The sequence below is a fragment of the Miniopterus natalensis genome, chromosome 2 (assembly GCF_054644295.1).
Source record: "Miniopterus natalensis isolate mMinNat1 chromosome 2, mMinNat1.hap1, whole genome shotgun sequence".
NCBI lineage: Eukaryota > Metazoa > Chordata > Mammalia > Chiroptera > Miniopteridae > Miniopterus > Miniopterus natalensis.
In genome coordinates this window covers 184,010,056-184,032,543 of record NC_142082.1, presented here as the reverse complement: position 1 = coordinate 184,032,543, position 22,488 = coordinate 184,010,056, and the positions used below count along the sequence as shown (strand labels likewise).

Below are 22,488 nucleotides of genomic sequence, written 5' to 3'. Positions count from 1 at the left end.
CACCAGCTTGTTTGCTCGCCAGCCCCTCAGCCGCACTCTCCTTCTGAATTCCCTTTCCTGAAACACACCCCTTAGCCGTCCTTTCAGTGAGTCCTGTGGGCGGTGCGTTCAGCCTGTTTTCGGAAGTGTCTATTCCCCCCTCACTTTTTAGTGAAGCCCAACCGGGAGTGGAATGCGTGTTGGAGAGTCATTTTCCCCTGGCACCTCGAGGATGTTGTCCATGGTCTTCTGGCAAGAGTTTTTTTCAGCTTGCTGTTTCCCTCCCAGTTAGGTGGTACCTCCTCGGTTCAAAGTTCACATTTTGAAAAAGTAAATATGTTTTTATGGATTTTTGAGAGAGGGAGACAGAGAGGAAGGGAGAGGGAGAGAGAGAAGCGTCTACGATGAGAGAGAACCATCGATGGGTTGCCTCCTGCACGCCCCCTGCTGGGGATCGAGCCCACACCCGGGCGGGCGCCCTGCCGGGAGCTGAACCCGCGACCTCGGGTGGATGGGACGGTGCTCAGCCAACAGCCACGCCGGCCAGGGCCCAAGTCCACATTGTAATACAATCGAATACACAGATCTTCTTCTTTTGTGATGTGGTCTGTGGCTTAAAAATCTGTAACTTCATCATTCTTACCCAGGCGTAAAGTCTTTGAAAACAAAACGCTTTATAATCCATTCTAACAGAAGGTGGGTATCCAAATTAAAACTTTCCCCAAGTAGGTGATCTGCTTTACCATCACCACTATTAAATACCCCTCCTTCCCCATTGTTTTGACGTCTGCTTTGCCATGTTTGAAATCTCACCCATGACCGGTCTGGTGCGTCTCCACCCCGTTCCACGGACCCGGCTTCTCCAGGGCGTGGATGTTTCCTACAGTGTGCCGTGCGCAGTGCTGCACCCCCGGCCCGGCCCTTTCTGCTCCACCCTGAGAGTGAACACTGGGCTCCCTGGGTGGTCGGGCAGCTTTCCACCTACTTTTTTTTTTTTTAATCGTCACATGAGGATATTTTTTCAATTGCTTTTCAGAGAGAGAGAGAAACATCAATGTGAAAGAGACACATCCATTTGTTGCCTCCTACACGTGCCCCAGCCGGGGTCAGGGATCAAGCCTGCAACCGAGGCACGTGCCCTTGACTGGGAATCGAACCCGAGACCCTTCAATCCATGAGCCGATGCTGCTCTAACCACTGAGCCAGACCAGCCAGGGCTCCACCCACTTCTTGAAATCAGATGGCGATTGGTAAGGACTCAGCACTAATCACGTCGCCTCCTGAGAGAGAAGCTGCTGGGTTCTGCGCGGAACCATTGGCCCAGGAGAAACGAGCTCGAGGCGGGACAAGTGTCAGCAGTGAGTGGCTCTGGGATGGCCCTGGGCCCCAGTGCTCCTCTTCCCTTGCTGCTTCTCTAAAGCCCCAGAAAATGACAAAGCCCTAGGAACGGAGGGGAGTTGGGCGGACTCCAGGATCGGACTGGGCGGGGTGGCTCCCGAGGGGCGCTCGAGGGAGGCTGTGGGCTGGCGGAGCCTCTGCACCCCGAGGGTGGCCGTTCCACGAATCTATACCCACCTCAGAGATACTGCGGGCTCGGTTCCAGACCGCCGCGATAAAGCAAACACTGCAACAAAGCGAGTCGTGACCTTTCGGCTTTCAGTTTGTAAAAATGCAATATTTGTGAAGCGCGGGAAAGTGAAGTATCTCTGTATATGTGTTAAAATTTATAAAACTGTACACCAAATGAAAAAGTCCATTTTACTGCATCTTAATTTAAGAAGTAAAATGTAAAAACATGGCTTTTTTAAGGCAGAAAAATACAGGAAATAATAAAGAAGGCAGTAACATAAAACCTAATCTCTCATGCCCAACAAAACAGTTTGAGAAATTAGTCTTCCTATCCAATTTAAGAATGGATAATACAGGAAAAAATGGGCATCTTTTTAAGTGTGTTGTTCTTTTAAATACTCAAGGTCTAGCTAGGGCCTAAATTTAGAACACTAACAGCTTGGTAATGAGGCGTACAGTCTTGATCCAAACGATATTTTAGAGACTTTAAAGCTATTTCCCTCCATATTGTAAATGTAACGGTAGACTGTAACTGAGCAGCTAACCTGCCCTTCATCGCTAAGGTGCTGCGCTTCCCGGTGGGGCCTAGACTTCCACACAAAATAGATCTGTCAACATAAGGCCAGCGTGTAAGCAGGAGAGCGAGGCTCAGGGAGAGCCTAGAGGATGGGATGATCGCTGTTGTGACTCGTGATCGCTGTTGCAGTCTCCGGAGACTGTGCGGCCTTCACTCCGACACCCCCTGCCGAGAATGTCCCGCTCACGCTGGGAGCACGAGTGCCGGGCAGAGCTACGCAATCAGAAAGCCGACGCCGCTTAGCCCAGATTCTGCGACGTGGAATAGCAGTTCCCTGGGATATGCTTTCAGTTATTGCCCACACCTTTCCAACGCGGTGTCCGGGATCCCTTCTACTTCTATGCCATTCCGGAAAAGGCAGATCCAGGGGGACGGAGGCGAGATCAGTAATGCCAGGACTGGGGGTGGGAGGGGGTTGACTCCGACGGGCACCCGAGGGGGCGTGTGGGGCGAGGGAGCTGTTGGGTATCCTGTTGGGGTCTTGATCGGGACACACATGGGCTGGTCTAGGCAGCGAGCAGATGGCATGTGAGTTTACTGAAGGGTCTTCCCCAGGCGGGGGCGGGATTAGGTGAAACAGTAGGTGGGGAAGCCATGCTCTCCCCTGGGCCGCGGGGCCAGAGAAGGAACAGTCACTGAACCAGAGCCCAGAGCGGCCGCTGAAGGTGCGGGTGGCCCAGGAGCAGACGAGGCCTTCAGGCGAAGACTGTGAGCAGCAAGGCGCCAGCCCACTGCCCTACTCTACCTGTCAGACACTGCCACGTGCGCCTAACAAAGTCGGTCGGCCAACCCACCCCCCCCACTGTGTGCACAGTGCTAACAGCAAGAGCAGCGGCAATAAGCATTCGTCAGGCATTAACCAAACGCTGTGCAGTCGTGAGCTGCTAATATCACTTAGACGGTCGTGATCAGTGCTCTAGGGGAAGGTGACCCCGTGCTGAGAGGTGCGCGATTAGGGCAAATCGCCCTGGGAATGGAAGTCAGGGGAGGCTTCCTTGAGAAAGTGATGGTTAAGTTGAGACTTGAAAGAGGAATAGAATTAACTGCATAAAGCAGGGGTGGGGAACCTTTTTTTTCTGCCAGGGCCATTTGGATATTTATGACATCATTCGTGGGCCGTGCAAAATTATCAACGTAAAAATTAGCCTGCTGTGTTTGGTCAAACATTTCATTAACTCCCCTCTCGTGTGATGGCTGGACCTGCTTCTCTTTGGTGAGGCCTTGGCAGGGCCAGGCCAAATGATTCCACGGGCAGTATATGGCCTGCGGGCCGGATGCTCCCCACCCCACACACAGCGCGGGAGGTAGGGAGTGATGGGGAGGGGACGGCGTGGGGGCCGGCAAAGGAGGCAGCAGCTAAGGAGCTAGGACAGGGCGAGCGTAGCCCTTTTGAAGGACTGAGGGACCAGTGCAGCCAGAGCTCGGGGAGCAAGGGGGCGCTGTGACATAGGACGAGGCTGGGGATGCTGGTAGGGCCAAGCTCTGCAGGGCCTATGTTACAGAGGGCTTTCGTTTTTACCCCAAGAGCCTGGAGAGTCACAGAAAGACCTTAAGCAAGAGAGTAATCTGGTCACGTCTGCATTTCAAAAAGAGCAGGCTGGTTAAGGTATGAAAATATACTGGAGGAGGGCGAGGGGAGCACACGGAGGCCAGGCAGGAGGTCGGCACCGTACGTGGATGCAATGGATGGACAGCTGGGGGGGGCTGGCTCGGTAACCCAGGGGAGCTGGCGAGACTCGAGGACTGTAACCTTAAAGAAACTTAACCACGTGTCCCACTGCCCCTTAAAATTGCTCAGTCGGATTAGTTCTTTTGCCCCTGGATGAAAACACGAGCCAGACCTTGGTTTTTCTGGGTTTAGCGAATGCAGTAGCCATCCTCGCAGGGAAGCCAGAGCTGTGGACTTGACTTAAATGGGGACTTTGCTCCCTCACCCAGTCAGGGCCTGTTGCGGGCGAGAACAGGGGGCGCGCAGATGACTCCTACTCCCTCTCCCCACTTTGCCCTTTGCCTCCTGTCTCATTTGCAAACTGTCTCTGGCCCCTCCAGGAATTGGAGAGCACCAGGGAAGGAGAGAGAGAAAGCGGGGCATGAAAGTTCGTATTTGACGGGTACTGCCAGGAGCTGGAGACCATCTCCGGGCCTCTCCAGCGTCTGAAGGTGTCTCCTTTCATGAGAGCCGTCGCTGGGTGTTTGGGTTTCACCTTTGGACCACACACCCCTCGTCCTGTGATGAGGGCGGATGCACCTCCGTGTCAGCTGGTTGCTTGTTTCCGGGAAACATCTGTTAAGGTCTGTTCATCCCGAGGTGCCCCCGTGTGTGGTTGTGCGCACACACGTGCACTTGCTGTCTCACGTGGCCTGCGTCTGATCCATGTGGAATCGGTTTTCTCTCGGCCACTGGTTTTCAGCAATCTGTGTGAAAACAGACTTTCAGCAGCTTGTCTCACGCCCACTTTGGCATCTCTTGTCCTTGTTTAAGGGTCTCGGCACAGCTACCTTTGGCCGCCCTGGTAGGGTGGCACTCAGTGTGTCAATCACACAGAACAGCAGGGATGGTGGGACTGAACTCTTGCTGGGATCTAGTGCAGTAGGAGGGGCTTTGACCTGTTAGCTCTGCTCCCTATAGCAGCCCTCCCAGGGCACGGCCAGATCGGGCCACCTAGAGAGCCCAGGTGCTCTCCCATCTCAAGGTCCTTGTCCTTAATCACACCTGCAAAGTCCTTTTTGCCACATAGTCCCAGTCCCAGTCCCAGGGCTTAGGATGTGGGCACCTGAGGGCCTTTATTCTGCCCATACAATGATGAATTTGATAGAATTATTTCACAGACAGTAGAATTTTAAACAAATCCCTTTGTTCCTTCAGTGTATGTTCCTGCTAATGGGATATAAGGACATGGAGATGTATAATCAGTTTAATTTTTTTAATTGATTTCAGAAAGAAGAAGGGAGAGGGAGAGAGATAGAAACATCAGTGATGAGAGAGTCATTCATCGGCTGCCTCCTGCACGCCCCCGACTGGGGATGGAGCCCGAAACCCAGGCATGTGCCCTGACTGGGAATCCAACGGGGATCTCCTGGATCCTAGGTCGACGCTCAACCACTGAGCCATGCCAGCCGGGCTTTCTTTGCTTTTTAAATCCTTATCTGAGGATATTAATTCCATTGCTTTTCAGAGAGAGTGGAAGGGAGACAGAGAAACATCGATGTGAAAGGGAAACATTGATTGGGTTTCTTTGCTTTTTAATAGTCAGTTTGTATTACGATTTTACCAAATTATTTTGTTTACCTTAGATTTGAAGCTTTATAAAAATTCGTTGCCGCCATTTAAAATTCAATATTGAACATCTCATCCTTGTAATGTTCAGGAAATAATGTTTAAAATGATTTTTTAAATCCAGATTTGGACTTAAACCCACCAGTAAGATCAACTGGAAGCAGTTTCTAGCATTGCTGGGCAATCCTCAGAGGATGGAGGTTAACAACATGGCTCCCCTGACCGTAAAAAACAGGTATGTAAAACAAAAAAATCCTAAATTTTAGTTGTGTCCCTATAACACGTAAAAGGTGGGAAGGTATCTGAACCGCCTTTTCTTCACTCACTGGGTGACCGATTAGAGTGCGTTGAACAATCAGGAGCTCTGACCGAGTGGCCTTCAGCTTGTGAGTTGTTTTCCGATCCCTCTGACTCCAAAGGGCCTGGAAGCGGCGGGCAGGTGTCTCTGGGACTCCAGCTGTGGCCGGGCAGTGGGACCCTGGTGCTGGGAGGTCCCCACCCCTACCCCACTCCCCTACCCCTACCCCACTCCCCTACCCCTACCCTCTACCCCCACCCCTACCCCCTCCCCCCACTCCCCATCCCACCCCCACCCCCTGCCGCAGGCCCTTGCACACCTGTCAAACTGGGTGGGGGCGCGTGTTTAACCGTCACGTGGGAAGGAGGGAAGCACATGGGCTGGTTTCCCGGCGCCCTGCGTGGCGCAGGCACCATGGGGCAGGGGAGGCTGTGGGCCCCGGGCACCGTGGTTTCCGAGTGGGGCCTGTGCCTGTGCCGCCTTCAGGTTGGCGCCCTCGGGTAACCGTGGGGGCCCCGAGGCAAGGGCGAGCACTCAGCAGGGCACCTCAGACTCGGCCGCTGCCCCAGAGCCGTGGGTGTGGACCTCTACGACCCCCCAGCTCTGGGGCGCACCTCTACGAGTTCACTTCTTGAGCGGTTACTTGTTTCTTTGAACTTCTCTTGTCTGATAGCGACTTGTCCAGGATGATAAGAATGGAAATGTGAATTTTATTTACTTTAAAACAGTGATTGTCAACTGGAGGCGATCTTGGCCACCCAGGAGACATTCAGCAATGTCACGAGACATTGTGGGCTGTCACAACTGGAGGGGGTGCCGCGGATACCTAGTGGGTCAGAGGCCGGGGAGGCTGCTAAACATCACACAGTGCACTGGATAGCATCCCTGCCACACACGGGCACACACAGCCGTGCACACACACTCACACACATGCACACTCGCGCACACACACATGCACACACGTGCACTCTCATGCACACACACGCACGTGCACACACTCACATGCACACTCACACACATGCATGCGCACACGCACAAGGCAAAGAACTGTCCAGCCCAGTGTCAGTGGTGCCGAGCTGGATAAAAAGTCCTGCCGAAAGCGTCCCTTGGTGCCATGCTAGTGGGCTTTAGGAAGCCAGGTTCCAGCAAACCACATGAGGAACTCCACTCAGGAGCCCTGCTACTTCATGTTTCTTAAAAGTGGTGGTGGTGGTGGGGTTTATATGTTTTCACACAACTGGAAAAACTAAGATGGCTGTAGAGATGGGGCAATAACGTCCCCCAGACAAACGTGAGAGTCGTTGAGCAGGTGAACTCACCCACTCGCTCATTCATTCAGTGGGAAATGCCGCACTGTCTGACTGACACTGAAAAGGGGAGCATTTTATTACGAGGTCCTGCAGCCCCTTTCTGATGAGAGTCCATAGCAGAGTTGGCCTTGACCTCCAGCGCGGGTGCTCTTGGCCTTCAGGAGCACGCGTGCAGGTGATGGACCCGGCAAGGGGTCCCATAACATGGGTGGCCCTGGCCAGTGTCCGTGGAGAGGAGGAGGTCGTGGAGGTTGATATCCCTACTGTTTAAAACCGGAACCGTGAGCCCTCAGTTCTCATATGGGTGAGTGGGCCACAGGACACTGCCCGAGGCAGCGACAGGCTCCGCAGTGATCCTGGTGTCTTTCCCGGTCTGTTTTGAGACCGAGGCACTGGTTGGCTGGCCGGCTGGCCACAGGCAGACGCATGGGGCAAGGAGAGGCTGGCACAGCAGAGCTGACTCTGGCAACTGCATCCATGCCGCCTCCCTTACGAGGTATCACACTGATCGAGGGGCGAGGGGCCTGCTCACGCACGTTACACTTTCAGGAGAAGAGCTACCCACGAGGAAACCGTTATAGTTGTGATGAGTGTGATTTTTATTTTATTTTTTTGCATTAAGTAAGAACAAATCTTAGTCAAGAGCATAATCTTTTTTCTGTGTTTTTGTTCTTAATCTTGTTGTAGCACCAACTCTAGAAATCAGTACTGCCAGGAAAACATTATCACCAAGCTATTCAGGCACGAAGACCTCTATACAGCGTTGAGGAGAGCCCTGCTGGCCATCAGCGTGGTAAGGTTTCCAACCCTTCTCTGGTGAACTGCTCACTGTTTCTAAGAATGCCAGCTTGCTGGTCAGAGCAAGGCCAGTAACAGCTGCGCATATTCATTCATTTATCTGCCCATCAGATACTTTCTGAGCTCCTGCTATATGCTGGGAATTACTTGGAGTGCTTAGGAACCTGAGGTTTGGCCTCAGGAGTTGGACAACCGATGACATGACATTTATTACAGTACAGGAAGGCACACAGCAGGGGCTGAGACGAGTGTGGGGCAGGATTGTTAGGGATAGAGGGACTAGTCATCATTGACTGTTGAATTAGTGAGTAATCCAGACCCACTGAACGCCCCCCCAGCCTAGAGTTTAGGGTGCAGACTGGCTTGCAGCCCATAACAGGAACCTGTTCTTAGTTCCAGAGTAGGCTGTTTAATCGTTAGATTGTACTGCAGAGGGAGCTCATTGGTGAGTTTGCAACCTGCTTTGAAACGTGAGCCCCTGTCCCCTCTAGTGTGTATTTGAGAAAAGCGGTATTGAGGTGTATTTGATATGTAGGCAACATTTCTAAGTTCATCGTTTACTAAGCGCCTTCGATAACCAAATCTCTCAGAAGTAACCAGCACCACAGTGAATTACTTTCCCTCGGACTCAAGTATGTACAGCAGAGGAGTCACCTGGGCTGGGCGTCACCCTCCCAAAGCCGGCCGACTACGGGGCAGGCTGCTCAGTGGGGGTGCCCCGGGGAGGAGCCCCAGGGGTCCGGAGGGGCCTTCAGGGTGGGCGGGTTGCCCTCTGCTGGAGACGCAGCCCCTCTCCTCGGTCAGTGCAGCAGGCCGTTGCTCGGGTTTCCGAGCCGAGTGGATTCAGAGACGGGCCCTGTGTCCTGCGGGCCATCTCAGCCAGCGCGCCTGGATTTCACCTCCAGGCCCCGTGTGACTGGCCCTCGGGATGAACAGGGATATGTATGGAGCGCTTCCCGCACCGGGCGCTGTCCTCCGTGATGGGCTTGTTTTCGCCCATCCAGCCTCTGGACCGCTGTGGTCGCGTGCTCCTCTGGGTCCCCCTCACTTGCTGAGGACCAGGAGCGGGAGGAGCCAGCCCGAGGCTCCCAGCTGGTGAGCCGCGGAGCAGGAGCTGCTGGAGTCCACCAGCTGGGCTGCCTCTTAGAGATAAATGAAGGCTCTGTGTGCCCACCCACCTTGGCTTCTATTAGTATATTGAAGAAGTAATTTAATTAAAAATGGTGAGATCTGCGTCTCTGTTGATGGAGGACTATGATAATGCTAACGCTGCAGGTATGAGAATATCGGGCAGTCATCGACGTGCGATTCAGCTAGAGAGCGACAAAGGCATGGCAGAGGCAAGGATGGCGCCGTGCCATGGCAGGCCCATCTTGGGCACTTGGGCGGAACACATGGGTAGATAATGCAGAGTTCCTGCCAATGATGAGCTCACACTCGGAGTGTCACGGAACACCAGTGGCCATCAGATGCCTCGGGTGCAGAGTGCATGGTTTCGACGTGGGACTCCCTGCCCACCCCCACCCCACTCCCCATTTGCCTTGGTCTTGGCCACACTCTGGGACCTGGGAGGAGAAGGGGAGCAGAGGGAGAGATGAGGAGCAGGCAGAGGTGGACGCCTTGCCTGGCTGCAGAGGACGGCCATGGGAAGCAGGTTGCTCTCCAGCGGTAGAGAGGGGCACAGAACGATCAGAAGACCACCTGCACCTGCACCTGCACCTGCACCTGCTCCAAGCCCTGCGTCCCCGCAGCTGGATGTCCTGCCTCCACACACTGCCACCGTTGTGCTGAGTGGGCCCGGTTGCCCCAATCACTTAGTTACACCAGGTGTGGCTCTCTTTCTATCACCCAGAAACCACTGTACCCGGCCTACTCACCAACTCTTATTTTCAGCATTATTTGCAGTTCACATAGAAAACCTAACAGAATCTTCAAAAAATATTAGAAGTAATAACAGAATTTAGAAGGTCATTGGATACAAGGTCAATATCGCAAAGATAGATATAGATATTATTTCTATATATTTCAGTAAGCAATTAGAAAAAGAATTTTTAAAATATCATTTCTAATAATATTTTAAAAAATCAAATACCTAGAAATATATCTAACAAAAAAATGTGCAAATTCTCTATGGTGACGACTACAAAGATTGGTTTAGGAAATAATACCAACCCTTCACAGACTTTCAGAACATACAGGAGGAAAGAGCACTTCCCAATTCATTCCCTGAGCCAGTGTTCCCCGGTACCAAAGCCAGACAAAGACATCAGGAGAAAGGAAGACCACAGACCAGTGCCCTTCGTGAATCAGCAGAGCAAATCCAGAACCACAGAAAAAGGGTCAAGTGCTAGGACCATGTGGCTCTGTCCTGGGATTGCAAGGTTGGTTTAGCTTCCAAAAAATCAACCAACGTAATACCCGGTATTAATAGAATTAAGCTGCATGATTGTCTCAATAGATGAAGAAAAAGTATTTGAAAAGTCCAGCACTCACTCGTGATAACAGCTTCAGAAAAACTAGGAAGAGCAGGGAAACTTCCAAACCTGCTTGAGGGCGTTGATGAGAAGCTCGTAGTTAATGGTAAAAGACAGAACGCTTTTCCTCGAAGTTCAGGAAAAGCACACGAACGTCAGCTCCTGCTGCTGCTATCCACACCACCCAAGTTTTAGACAAGCGATCGGAAGAGAGAAGAAAGGAAAGGCATTCAGGTTGGGAAGGAGGTGCTGACACTGTCTTTATTCACATACCATATGGTCGTGTGATAGAAAAGTCTAAGGAATGCACACAAGCGTGCGCACAAGCATGCACACACATGCACCTGCACACACAGCTGCTGGGACTGATGGATGAGTTCAAGGTTGCAGGATATATGATCAATATAGAAAAATCGGGTATATCTGTGTAAACCAACAATATACAATCTGAAAGCGAATGTCGGAAAGCAGCCCCAGTCTCAGCAGCGTCACAAAGAAAAACACACCTAGGGGGTAAATTCCACAAAAGCAGTGTCAGACTCGCGCGCTGAAAGTCACAAAACATTACTAAAGGGAAAAGATGCAAATAGAAGAAGCGAATTGGAACACTCATTGTTAAGCTTGCAGTTCTCTCCAAAGTGATCTATAAATTCAGCACAAACCACAAAAAACTTCCAAGCTGGCTTTTTGAAAAAATTTTTTTTCAGAAATTGAAAAACTAATCTTAAAAATTCGTATGGAAATGAAAGTCTGCAGAGTAGCCAAAACAGTCTTGGGAAAGAAGAATGAAGCCAGAGTACTTGACTTGCAGATTTGCAGCCTTAGTCTACAGCTACAGTGAGGAAGACGGAGTGGAACTGGCAGGAGGAGAGGCATACTGGCCCAGGGAACAGAGCCGAGAGGAGAGAAACAAACCCTCGCACTGCGGTCAACTCAGTTCTGACAAATGCAATGAGGGAAAGAATTATCTTCTCAGCAAATGGTGTTGAGACAGTTGGATATCCATATGCAAGAAGACAAATTAACTTACATCAGAGACACAAAAAATTAGTTTAAGATGGACCCCAGGCCTAAACATAAGAGCTAAAACAATAAAAGTCGTAGAAGACATATGCACAAGTCTTTGTGACCTTGTGTTGGGCAAAGATTTCTTAGATATGACACTAAAAGCATGATCCATTAAAGAAAAAAGTCAGCAAACTGAATTTATCAAAACTCAACACTTGTGCTTCAGATGATACCATTAAGAAAGTGAGAAGACAGGCCACAGACTGGGAGACAACGAACGTAAATTATGTGTCTGGTCAAGGACCTGTCTGTAGAACACGTAAGATCTCTTAGAACTTAATAAGAAGACAACCCCACTTTTTAAAATGGGCAAAAGATTTTAATAGGCAGCTCACCAAAGGAGACATGCAGATGGCCAACGAGCACATGAAAAGATGCTCAACATATTAGACGTTAGGGAAATGCAAGTCAAAAGCACAGCGAGACACCCCTTTACACTGACTGCGGCTACAGTCAGCCCCCTTAGACAATAATAAGTGTTGGCAAGGACGGAGCGACGGAAGTGCTGTCCACTGCTGGCGGGGTGTGAAACGGCGCAGCCGCCGCGGAAAGCAACACGGTAGTTTCTTTAAACTGCAAACAGCAATTGGCCATGTGGCTCAGCGCTTCCACTCCTAGGTATCTGCCCAAGAGAAATAAAAAAGACTGACGTACAGATGTTCATAATTCCCAAACTGGAAACAGCCCAGGCGTTCACAGACTCCTGGCGACACCGCGGCACGTCCGTGCAACGGAACAGGAACAGAAATGAAAGGGAGCAAACCCGTGACCCCTGCTGCCCAGGCTCCCAGGTGAGCCTCAGAAACACGGTGCAGAGCGGTAGGAGCCGATGCAGGTACACGCAGGCGCATGGCCCGGGGGGTTCTGTTTACATGGGGGATCCGGGGGAAAGCAAAGAGGGACAGAAACAGGTTGTCAGCTGCCTGAGGCCGGGGCGGGAGTGGGGAGTGACTGGGAATCAGCAGAGTTTCTTTTGGGGCAAAAACGTGGAATTAGACAGTAGTGAAGATGGATGCACAATGTTATAAATTCATTGAAAACCACACAGAAATTGTCGGTGATTCCTGTTTAGACACTGAAAATTGATGCTCGCTCCCAAACCTAGAAGCCAGCGTTCCCATGTCCTCTAAATTACTTCGCTTTCCCCAGGAGAACCTTCTGTCTGTTCAGGTTTTGGACCCAACGTAAGGGTTGACATTTATACACCGATTTCTCACTTAATACACCCTTTTCTCATTAATATTCACAGTTCCCCTGTGAGGCAGGGGCTCTTTATTCCCCCTGTTTTTCTAGTCGTCAGTATCTCTCGATTTTGATATTTAATTTACTTACTGGTAACTTTTTTTTATTCTGGGGAAGACGTTTGCCTCTCAGTATTTTGCTCATAATATGTTTCCTTTATGCTGCAGGGCTGAAAATTTCCTCCCTAAATAATTGTCCATTTATGTATTAGATGAGGTTGGTGGTGGTGAAAACAGGCGTGATCAATATTCTTAGTAAATTGGCGAGTTTGTAATTGAATTGCCGGGAAGCTTTGTGTCCCCTGTGGCTGAGCCACGGAGCCCTCAGGCGGGGTTGGGGCAGGGGGGACTCGTCGAGCGTCTGCGACAGCCAGCGTTGAGCCGCCCAGTCGGCCCTGTCCTCCCTCGGGCCATCTCCTGCCCACGTCCTAACAGAGAACATCGTGGGAACTGCACTTGCAAAGCTCTAGCCTTCCCCTCCCCCACCGCCCCCCCGCTGCTCTTGGCACACGTGTTATATAGTGATTATCAATGGTACTATTCTTAAATGTGTGTTTTTCCATTGATTTCAGAGAGAGAAAGGGAGAGGGAGAGAGAGAGAGAAACATCAACGATGAGAGTCATTGATCAGCTGCCTCCTGCACGCCCCCGACTGGGGATCGAGCCCACAACCTAGTCCTGTGCCCTGACCGGGAATCCAACCGCGATCTCCTGGATCCTAGGTCGACGCTCATCCACTGAGCCACGCTGGCCGGGCCAATTGCACTATTCTCGTTTCTTAGCATAATTCTATTTAGCCAAAGCTCTCGGTTTATTAAATGATGCTAAATATACATAATGCTTTTCCTTCCTTTTTCTCTTTTAAAAAAATTCCCTTATATACATTCCCATGCTCAGAAACTGGATGGACAGATAAAAGGGGAAGAATTACGACACATCATCAATCGCACGGTCGTGGAAATAAGTGATCCGGAGTTCAGAGAACTCATGCAGACGCTCGACCCCAGGGGCTCGGGGCTGGTCAGCATCAGCTCCCTCATTGACCTGCTGGAGGAGAGCCGTGCTCAGGTCAGTCTCGGGGGCACTCATGTCTGCTGCTCCGGGCGCTCAGGGATTCTTAGGAAACGGGGTGCCAGGGAGACGTGGCTTCGCTGAGTGACCTTCCAGCTGGTTTCACTTTCATCTTAAGTAAGAGGTGCGTGGGTAAGAGTTGCCTGCTTTCGGCTTTGAGCTCCTCAGCCGCGTTGAGGGATGTTTGAGGTTTGCGAGGCCCGTCCCCGGGTGGCAGCGCCCTTGCCTGCGGGACGGAGCTTGTTCCCGTTGAGTTTCAGCGGCGGCCCTCTTACAGCCGCGTCTCACAGGGCCTGCTGCGGATCGCTCCTCCGGGCCCCGTCCACATTTTTGGAGTTTTTATGTTGGTTCACCTTAACACTGGCTTTTAGTGTTTGTTTCTTTTGACCAAAAAACTGACACCGTTTTATTATTAGAAATGCTTACATAACTGTCATAGCTATTAGCATTTTAAGGTTTTTAGCAGGTTTTAAAAAGCTGTATGGGTCTCAGGTAATGCATGCTACAGACATCAACAGATTCTTGCTGAAATGTGTAAGGTTTCTTTTAATGGCTACAAATGAACCTTTCATGCTCATATTACGGTTTCCTGAGTGCCCAGCTGTGCGGGGTGATGGCCACCGCTTCAAGCCCTGTCATCGGGCCGGGCTTGAACTTGAGTTCCAGAGGCCGAGCCCTTCACCGCGAGGAGTGGATAGCCACAGCTGGTCCCGGACTCCGCCACGGGGCAGGCCCTGTGCGAGCGCCGAGCCTCGCAGCTGCCCTGCATGTAGCCACCGTCTTTCCTTAAAACTGGAATTATAGACCTGTCAGCAGCCTGCCCCCTGCACGCAGCAAGGGGAGGGGTGTTTGCTCAATAGAAATCAGGTCCTGCAGGTCCCCGGCTCCCTCCTCCACCTCTGCCCCGGCGTGGGGCCACTCTCCAGGTCGCAGTGCCCAGCGCCTTCCCAGGGACCCTCCCTGACGCCCCTGTAGAAGCCTGTCTTGCAGTCCTCAGCCCCACACAGCTGTCACGTTTTTCTCGTTACGTGGTCCTGTCTCCGTGAAGACAGAGGCCTGCCCTTGTACCGCAGGGGCGAGCCCAGCGCTGGGCATGCTCACAAACGACTCAGTGAGCAACCGAATCAACATAAATGAATGAATTAGAGAAACTAGAAAACAGATATGGACTCAGAAGAGAGTAAAAATCACCACCAATTCTAAAATGAGGACTGTGACCCACGCATTTCGTTTATACCCTCCTAAGCCTATAGGCCCACACGCGGACTTTTTTTGCAGCTTTATTGAGGTATAATTACTATATACAATTACTGTATACAACCTCATAAGTTGGATTCATACTTTCATATGTGATATATATTTTATTTTAAAATGAGGTCATGTAATTACACCCCTTTCAGTCTGTATTGTCATTTATTAATCTATTGCTAACAATGTCACTAAAAATTCTGCTGTGTAACTTTGAAGATACAGAGTAACTCCCCCGATGTTACAATCGAAGTGTCTCTTTTTCTTCTACAAATCTCTGTGCCATGAACAGCATGATGCCTACTTTTTTGCATCACTTCGGATTATTTCTTTAGTATAATCTCCTAGAAGTGGAATTATCGGGTCAAAGAGTATATATTTTATTTTGAGGTTGTAACTGCTCTAAGGGGGAATATGTGCGTGAGGTACGGAACCCAGAGATGCAGAGGGGCCGCGTGAAGGGCGAGCACTGCCTGCGCCCTGCTCCCTGGCCGCCGGCAGCCACGGCCGCCCAGAGTCCCAGGCCGTCAGACCGTCCCTCCTGCGGGCACCGGCACCCGGCTCCCTTGTTCATTGTCACCACGTCGACAGGCGACAGTGCCGCCTGATTCTCGCACTTGGCATTTACCGCATTTCTAGGTCGTGGATTTGTCCATGTTCATTTTCCTTTTTTTAATAAGTGGCAGTTCAGGGTCTTACTCCCGTTTCCCGTGGAGCCAGAGGGCAAACTCACTTTCTCGGGTCTCACAGCCATTGGTGACCAGGGGCAAAGCGGACGGTCCACATTCAAGGGCCCGGCTCTCTTGCCTCTGCGAGCGACTCGTATTCATTTAGGTCCTTTCTCTTTCCCACGCAGGCAGGAAAGCGGTCCTCCTGTACAAGCGCCAAGATGGCTTTCCCGCTGGCGTGGGATTCGGTAGGTACCCCTTCCCTCTGTGGTCCCAGGGAGCTGCCCCTGTTACACCCCGAAGCCCGGCCACACCCGCACCCCGAAGCCCAGGCCGCACCCCGAAACCCAGGCCGCACCCCGAAGCCCAGGCCACACCCCGCAGCCCAGGCTGCACCCCAAAGCCCAGGCCGCACCCCTCGGCCCAGGCCACACCCCGCAGCCCAGGCCGCACCCCAAAGCCCAGGCCGCACCCCGAAGCCCGGCCGCACCCCGCGGCCCAGGCCCCACCCCGCAGCCCAGGCTGCACCCCTCGGCCCAGGCCGCACCCCGAAGCCCGGCCACACCCGCGGCCCAGGCCACACCCCGCAGCCCAGGCCACACCCGCACCCCGAAGCCCAGGCCGCACCCCGAAGCCCGGCCACACCCGCACCCCGCAGCCCAGGCTGCACCCCGAAGCCCAGGCCGCACCCCGAAGCCCAGGCCGCACCCCGAAGCCCAGGCCGCACCCCGAAGCCCGGCCACACCCGCACCCCGCAGCCCAGGCTGCACCCCGAAGCCCAGGCCGCACCCCGAAGCCCAGGCCGCACCCCGAAGCCCAGGCCGCACCCCGAAGCCCGGCCACACCCGCGGCCCAGGCCACACCCGCAGCCCAGGCCGCACCCCGAAGCCCGGCCACACCCGCACCCCGCAGCCCAGGCCGCACCCCGAAGCCCGGCCCCACCCCGCGGCCCAGGCCCCACCCCGCGCTCCTTTTCGGCCAGGTGGAGGAGATGGTGTGCGATGCCGTGAGCAGGAACCTCCTGGCCTTCCACAACATGCTGCAGTCCTATGACCTGGGGCACTCGGGGCTCGTCAGCGCCACCAGCTTCAAGAAGGTGATGCACATATTCTGCCCGTGTCTGACGACGGAGCATCTGACCAAGTATGTTTCTCGGTAACGAAATTAACTCGTGTCACGTTGCTCACAAGTCTGTGTCCGTCATTCCAACCCGTTTCTCTGCGCGTGCACGACGTTGATGGGTGCCGCTGACAGGAGCTGCTCGCCCACCGGGGGCAGCTGTGGGGAGCCGGGCGTTGCTCTGTGGCTTCGGCCCCCCTCGGCCACGCGGGGTGGCTGTCACTCCTCCCCACCGACGAGGAAATGGGGGCCTAGGGACGGTAGGCACCGACCCCCAGTCGCACGGCTAGTGGGCGGAGGAGCCCGGGACGCCCGCTGGGTCCCCGTGACCCCTCGCTCTTCATTGCGCCATTTCACCCCCAGGCTGCCTGGCCGTGATCAGCCATCCCACAAACAGCAGCTTGAATTCTATGTTTGTTTCACTTTTGTTTAAAACTTCATTTTCGGCGGTTGAACCGAAGCCGGAAGGGGGCGGGATGCTGAGAGAAGAGCAGCCCTGGAGGCCCCGTGCTGTTCCCGGGCCTCTGCCCCTCGGGCACGAGCCGGCGGCTCCCCCTCTGCGGTGACCACGACCACCTACAGCCGAAACCCCTCGCGCTGCAGGGACGAGCCCCCACGCCGCCCCCTGCCTGCCCTCGCCTCAGGCTTCGCCACCCCGGGATTCTGGGTCCTGGGTTCCCTAGCGTGGGGCAGAGGCCCGGAGATTGCTTTCGGTGGAAATCCAGTTCAGTCACGGGGAGGAAAGTGACTCCCGTTCTCTCCAGCCCACCCGACGGGTGCTGAAAACCTCGCGTGCTGCTTTTGTTTACATCAGATTGATTTAGGGCTGGAGCGCAGCGGATCTGCTCCTGGCCGTTGGCCGTTTGGGTCTCCTTTCTGTGAACGTTCAGATTTCATAACCTGTTTTTCCTATGGCTGGGTTTTGTAGGGAAAAAAGAAAAGTTTATAAGAAGAGGAGGTGAGGCGGAGGCTTTCCTGAGCAGGAGAGGCTGGGCTGGGCGTTTGCTTTTACCCCAGTTTATCAGCAGTTTACAGAAAGATGAGTGTGCAAGTGTGTGGGAGAAACACAGGAAGGGGAGGACGGGTGGGGCAGGTTAGGAGCGAGGGTTCTGGAGGGAGCGAGGGCCACAGTGATGTCGGTGTCTGCGGGGGCCCAGCTGGCCGCGGCCTTCACTGAGCGCAGCCAGGAGGGCGGCGGCCCGGGATGCACTGGGCAGTCCACTTAGCCCTTCGCGTGGCCTTTCCCTCGGAGTCGCAGCGAGCGCCTGCTGAAACCGGCCCTCCGAGGTCTGCTGGGCACAAATCCCTTTTGTCTCCAGGGCGGTCTCATGGGGGAAGAGATGCCCACACGCCCAGCCTGGCATGTGTGTCCTGGGTTGAAGGACACAGAGCAGGACGGCCCACTGAGAGCCGTGGGTGGGTGGGGCGGCTTCCCGGCGCCTGTTGCTTGAGCCTGGGGAATAAGGGGAGGGCGTTTCAGGACCTGGCGCAGCAGGGCTAGGGGCACGTGGCGTGTTCGTTTGGGGACTGCGGGGCAGGGAGTTTTCTAGGGGAGGGACAGAAGGAAATGAGGCCGAGGGACAGGCTCGTCAGGCGGGAATGACTGTCCCACGCTAGGGAGTCCTGAGAGCCCCCGGGGCTGGGGAGGTCCCCGTGCCCTGTCCCCAGGCGGAATCAGGCACCTTGCCTTGAAGTCCCCACCGGCTCTGATGTGCAGTCGTCACTGAGAAGCACAACTGAGGGGAACCGGAGCCCGTGAGGTGGCTTCACATGGGGCAGGTGACACTTTCAGATCTGCACCTTGTATAAAGGTCTCTCCAGTGAGGACGGACTGTGTAGAATCGACTCCCAGGCTGTCTGCCAAAGTGGCTGCTGCCCCCTCACCGCCCACGAGCAGCGGGTGAGGGTGGCAGTTACCCACATCCTCGCCGACACTCGGCAGGGCGCGTCTTTTTCAGTTTTCTCCGTTCTGATGGGTGTGTCCCACTTACCTTTAAAACCCAGGCTCTGCGGCAAGTTTCAGGACGCCGCCTCGGGGAGAGTCCTGTACAAGAGCCTCCTGGCCAGCATGGGGGTGCACAGCCCGCCCGCCGCCCCGCCCGCCCGCTCCCCGAGGGGCCGGCTGGCGCAGGAGCACCTTCGGCAGGAGGAGCAGCAGGCGAATGGCGCGGCGAGGTAAACGACGGAAAGCGAAGGCCACAGCGCCCCGGGAAGGGCAGTAAATGTTTGTTGACTAAATGAGTGTATTAATATTTTACTTTTTTAATAAGAAAGGTGGGAAACTATAAATGTAGTGATTGGAGCCAGTGGATTTTAGAGCCAGAGGAGATCTTAGCAACTATCGAACTGGCCTAGTAGTCCTAGAAACGGAGGCACCGAGGGGTTTGGGGACTCGCCTCAGGTTTCAGCGACTCCGCGGCTGTCCCGGGCCACGCGTCCAGGGCGCTCGGCTCCCGGGGCCCGTCTGCCTCTCACCTGCTGCAGACCTGCGTTCACATCCACTCTCTTCCCCGCACCTGGATTCCTCGCCACCGTTTACCATTTACCGCAAAACACACCCCTTCACCCAGGTGCCACTTTCTAATAGGAGTGATAGAGTCGTCACACCGACGGCCAGACTGACCCGTAACGAGGCCCCGTAACGAGGAAACGCGGTAGAAAGCGGGCGGAAGAGCACGCTCACCCCCTTCGTTTTGGAAAATAGGTTTAGTCTAACAAACGGGTATTTAAAGTTCCGTGTCCACAGCTCACAGTGAGCCCCTAGGAAAGGTGAGCCGTGGGGTGTTGGCAGCCGCCCCTTCCTCGTGGCCCCTTTAAAGGCCCGCGCAGAGCAGTGGGGGTTTGAGCGCCTGCCGAGGGACTGGCCGGGCCTTCCCGTGGTAGCTGCTTCGCAAACGGCGGAAAGATGGTGCTTTCAGAGCAGGTAAAGCACTCGGCGATGAGATACGACCTCCTCCTAAAACCAGCGGGGGCAGTAACGGCGGCGAGGCGTTTCAGGAAACACGGTGTCCCGCAGAGCCCTGGGAGCCGCGGGAGCCGCGGCAGGTGCCTCCTGCGGCTGTTCCGCTGCCGTTTCCCGGCCCTGCTGCCTCGGCCGCCCGGGGCCAAGGGGCTTCTGGAGAGCTGAGGGAATAGCTGTCCTCCGCACGCACGCTCACACACGCGCTCACGCTCACTCTCACAGGCACTCACAATCACTCACACACACATTCTCACACACTCACGCTCACACACACTCACGCTCACTCTCACAGGCACTCACACACACATTCTCACACACTCACGCTCACACACACTCATTCTCACACACTCACACTCACACACACACACATTCTCTTACATTCTCACACACACTTTCTCACACAGTCACACTCACACTCATTCTCACACTGACACATTCACTCTCACACATACACACTCATGCTCACACACACTCATTCTCTTACATTCACACACACACTCATTCTCACACACACACACTCTTACTCACAAACACTCTCACGCACACACACACCCCGCACAGCCCATCGAGTCTGTATCTTATAAATCACCTTGGAAAGGCCGTGGCCATCCCTTCCTTCCCACGGATGTTTGGTGGCCCCAGTGATCTGGTCGCCGGTTTAACTTGAAGCTCTATAACGGGCTCTGACCTTTAATTTCCCCAGGTCACAAAAATACTCTCTTCCAACCATGTCTGCCCAGTCACCTGCCGCGTTCAGCCAGCGCAAAGCGCAGTTGAAAGTCTTAGCACAAAGGTGGCGGCCTTCTGTTCCCGGAGCTCCCCCCCCCCCGCCCACCACCACGCGGTGGCACCGAGGGAGGGGCTTCACCGACACAGCGCCATCCCCTCCACCTCCCGCTCCCGCTCGGCCCTGGCACCTGCGAGCACGGCGTGCGAGCTGTCCCCGGGTCCCGGCATCCGTGTGCCCACGCCTGCTCCCTTGTGGGAGGGGTGGTGACCTCCCCGTGGTCCTGGGTTGAATGGGAATGGAGGGGGACTTGCCAGACCTGAATGCCTGCTTGTGATTTTAGAGCCAAGCCCATGGGGGACAAGAGCGCCTTGACCAAGGTGACCAAGGACGAAGCTATTGAAAAACTCAGACACTGGATCCAGCAGCAGGACCCGGCCTTCAAGAACCGATTTCTCTGCTTCGGCAAGGACCTTGATGGGCGGATTAGCGTGCGCAGCTTCAGGAAGGTAGGGGAACGGCTGAGCCGTGCTTCTGCTGCTTTACTGCGCGAACGCCGCCAGAGGCTCGGAGGTGGGTTTGGGGGTTTTATGCCGGACAGAGCAGACCCATTTCTAGACAGCTCTTAACAGTTTAAAAGGCCTCTCTTGGCCAAAAACGTCTGTGGCAACTTTTTCAGAGACTGCGTTTGATGTGCACGTGGCTGTTTTGACACCTCGACTTTCCAAACAAAATGCTCAGCAGTTCACTGTGTGTGGCACCTCAGGGGGCGGGATGGGGGGGGGGGGTGCCGGCAGCGCTGGGGTTTGCTCCCCTGAAAGTGAGAAAGGGGCTGGCACCGAACCGGAGGCCGATCCACGTGCGCTACAGGAACTGGCGGGGCTCTGCCAGAGAGGGCCGCGCTCGAAGGGCTCCGCGCAGACTTCTCAGAAATTAACTTAAACGACGGCTTAAAGTCCCCGTGACGATGCCTCCGGGTAACCACCTTCGGCTCTTGTAAGGAAAGCGTCCGGCGGTACGTAGCCGGCCCGTGCGCGCACATTCAGAGGAAGGCGACGAAGTCCAAGAAGGGAATCGTTGTGTCAGGGGCTGCTGCTGTCCGGTGCCTGCGCCGGGCCGGACGCTGTGCTGGGCGCTCGCACATCGGTCCAAGCCCCGGCCGCAGCAGCCCGAGGACGGGTCGGGGAGGACGGGCTGGCGGCGCAGGGGGTCAGATGGCTATTGAGACGGCCCGGAGCTCCCCTCGTGGACAGAACGGCATGGGGAGGCCTGAGGTTATGTGAGCACGTGGGGCGCGGTGAAGAGGGTAGATTCGGGAAAGGCCTGGGAGCGAGGGCAGCACCCCCAGAAGAGGAAAGATGTGAGGATGGTCCCCAGATTCCGGTGTGAGGGGCCAAGGGGCAGATGGTCAGTCATTGATAAGTCTGATGAGAGCCACTTCAGTGGGGTGAGTGGTGGCAAATGGGCACAAGTCATCTAACTCTCAGGGTACCTTGTCCCAGAGCCTAGGTCCCAGATTCCATCGCCCCCAGGACCTGGCACCGGTCCCCTGACGCGTCAAGGCCTCGGAGGATCACAGTGCTCAGGACCTTGATTTATAGCCTGTTCGTAGGTTCCCAGGAGACTGGGGATCCACTACTCTGCTTCTGATCTTTCAGAGACAGACAGCGGCCACCTTAGGGAAGGGCAGTGGGTGGTGGCAAAGCTGGACTGGGGCCCGTGGCCACGACTCCGAGGGCACCTTCTTACCTCTGCTCACCTGACAACCTTCACGCCTGTCAGCTCAGCTGCAGGTTCTCCCACCTCAAGGCTTTGTCTGCCCTCGATAAGCCAGTGAGTCCCTTGTCCACGACTCTACCTCACCTCCCAGACCCCCCTCCTGAAGCTCGGATCCCAGGTGCCCACCTGCCTATGTGACGTCTTCTTGTGGTGTCTGAGAAATGCCCGGATTTTCACCAGAGCCGTCCTGCCAGCCACCCCTACCTTCTCGGTCAGGGCGACCTCTTTTCCAGAGGCTCGGGGCTAAAATCGTGCACTCTTTCCGGACTCTCCTTTTCCTCTCATACCCACATCCGGTTCACCGGCATGGCCTGTTGGCTCCC

General features: G+C 54.5%; 1 protein-coding gene across 1 annotated transcript in view; it reads left to right on the top strand.

The window, feature by feature from the left end:
• EFCAB6 (EF-hand calcium binding domain 6) overlaps positions 1–22,488 on the top strand; it is a 141,419-nt gene that overhangs the window by 59,509 nt on the left and 59,422 nt on the right. The window contains 8 exon segments of the mRNA XM_087814963.1: positions 5,527–5,637; positions 7,698–7,803; positions 13,489–13,651; positions 14,264–14,272; positions 15,771–15,826; positions 16,561–16,721; positions 18,702–18,855; positions 20,704–20,895. Coding sequence (XP_087671089.1) covers positions 5,527–5,637; positions 7,698–7,803; positions 13,489–13,651; positions 14,264–14,272; positions 15,771–15,826; positions 16,561–16,721; positions 18,702–18,855; positions 20,704–20,895 — 952 coding nt within the window.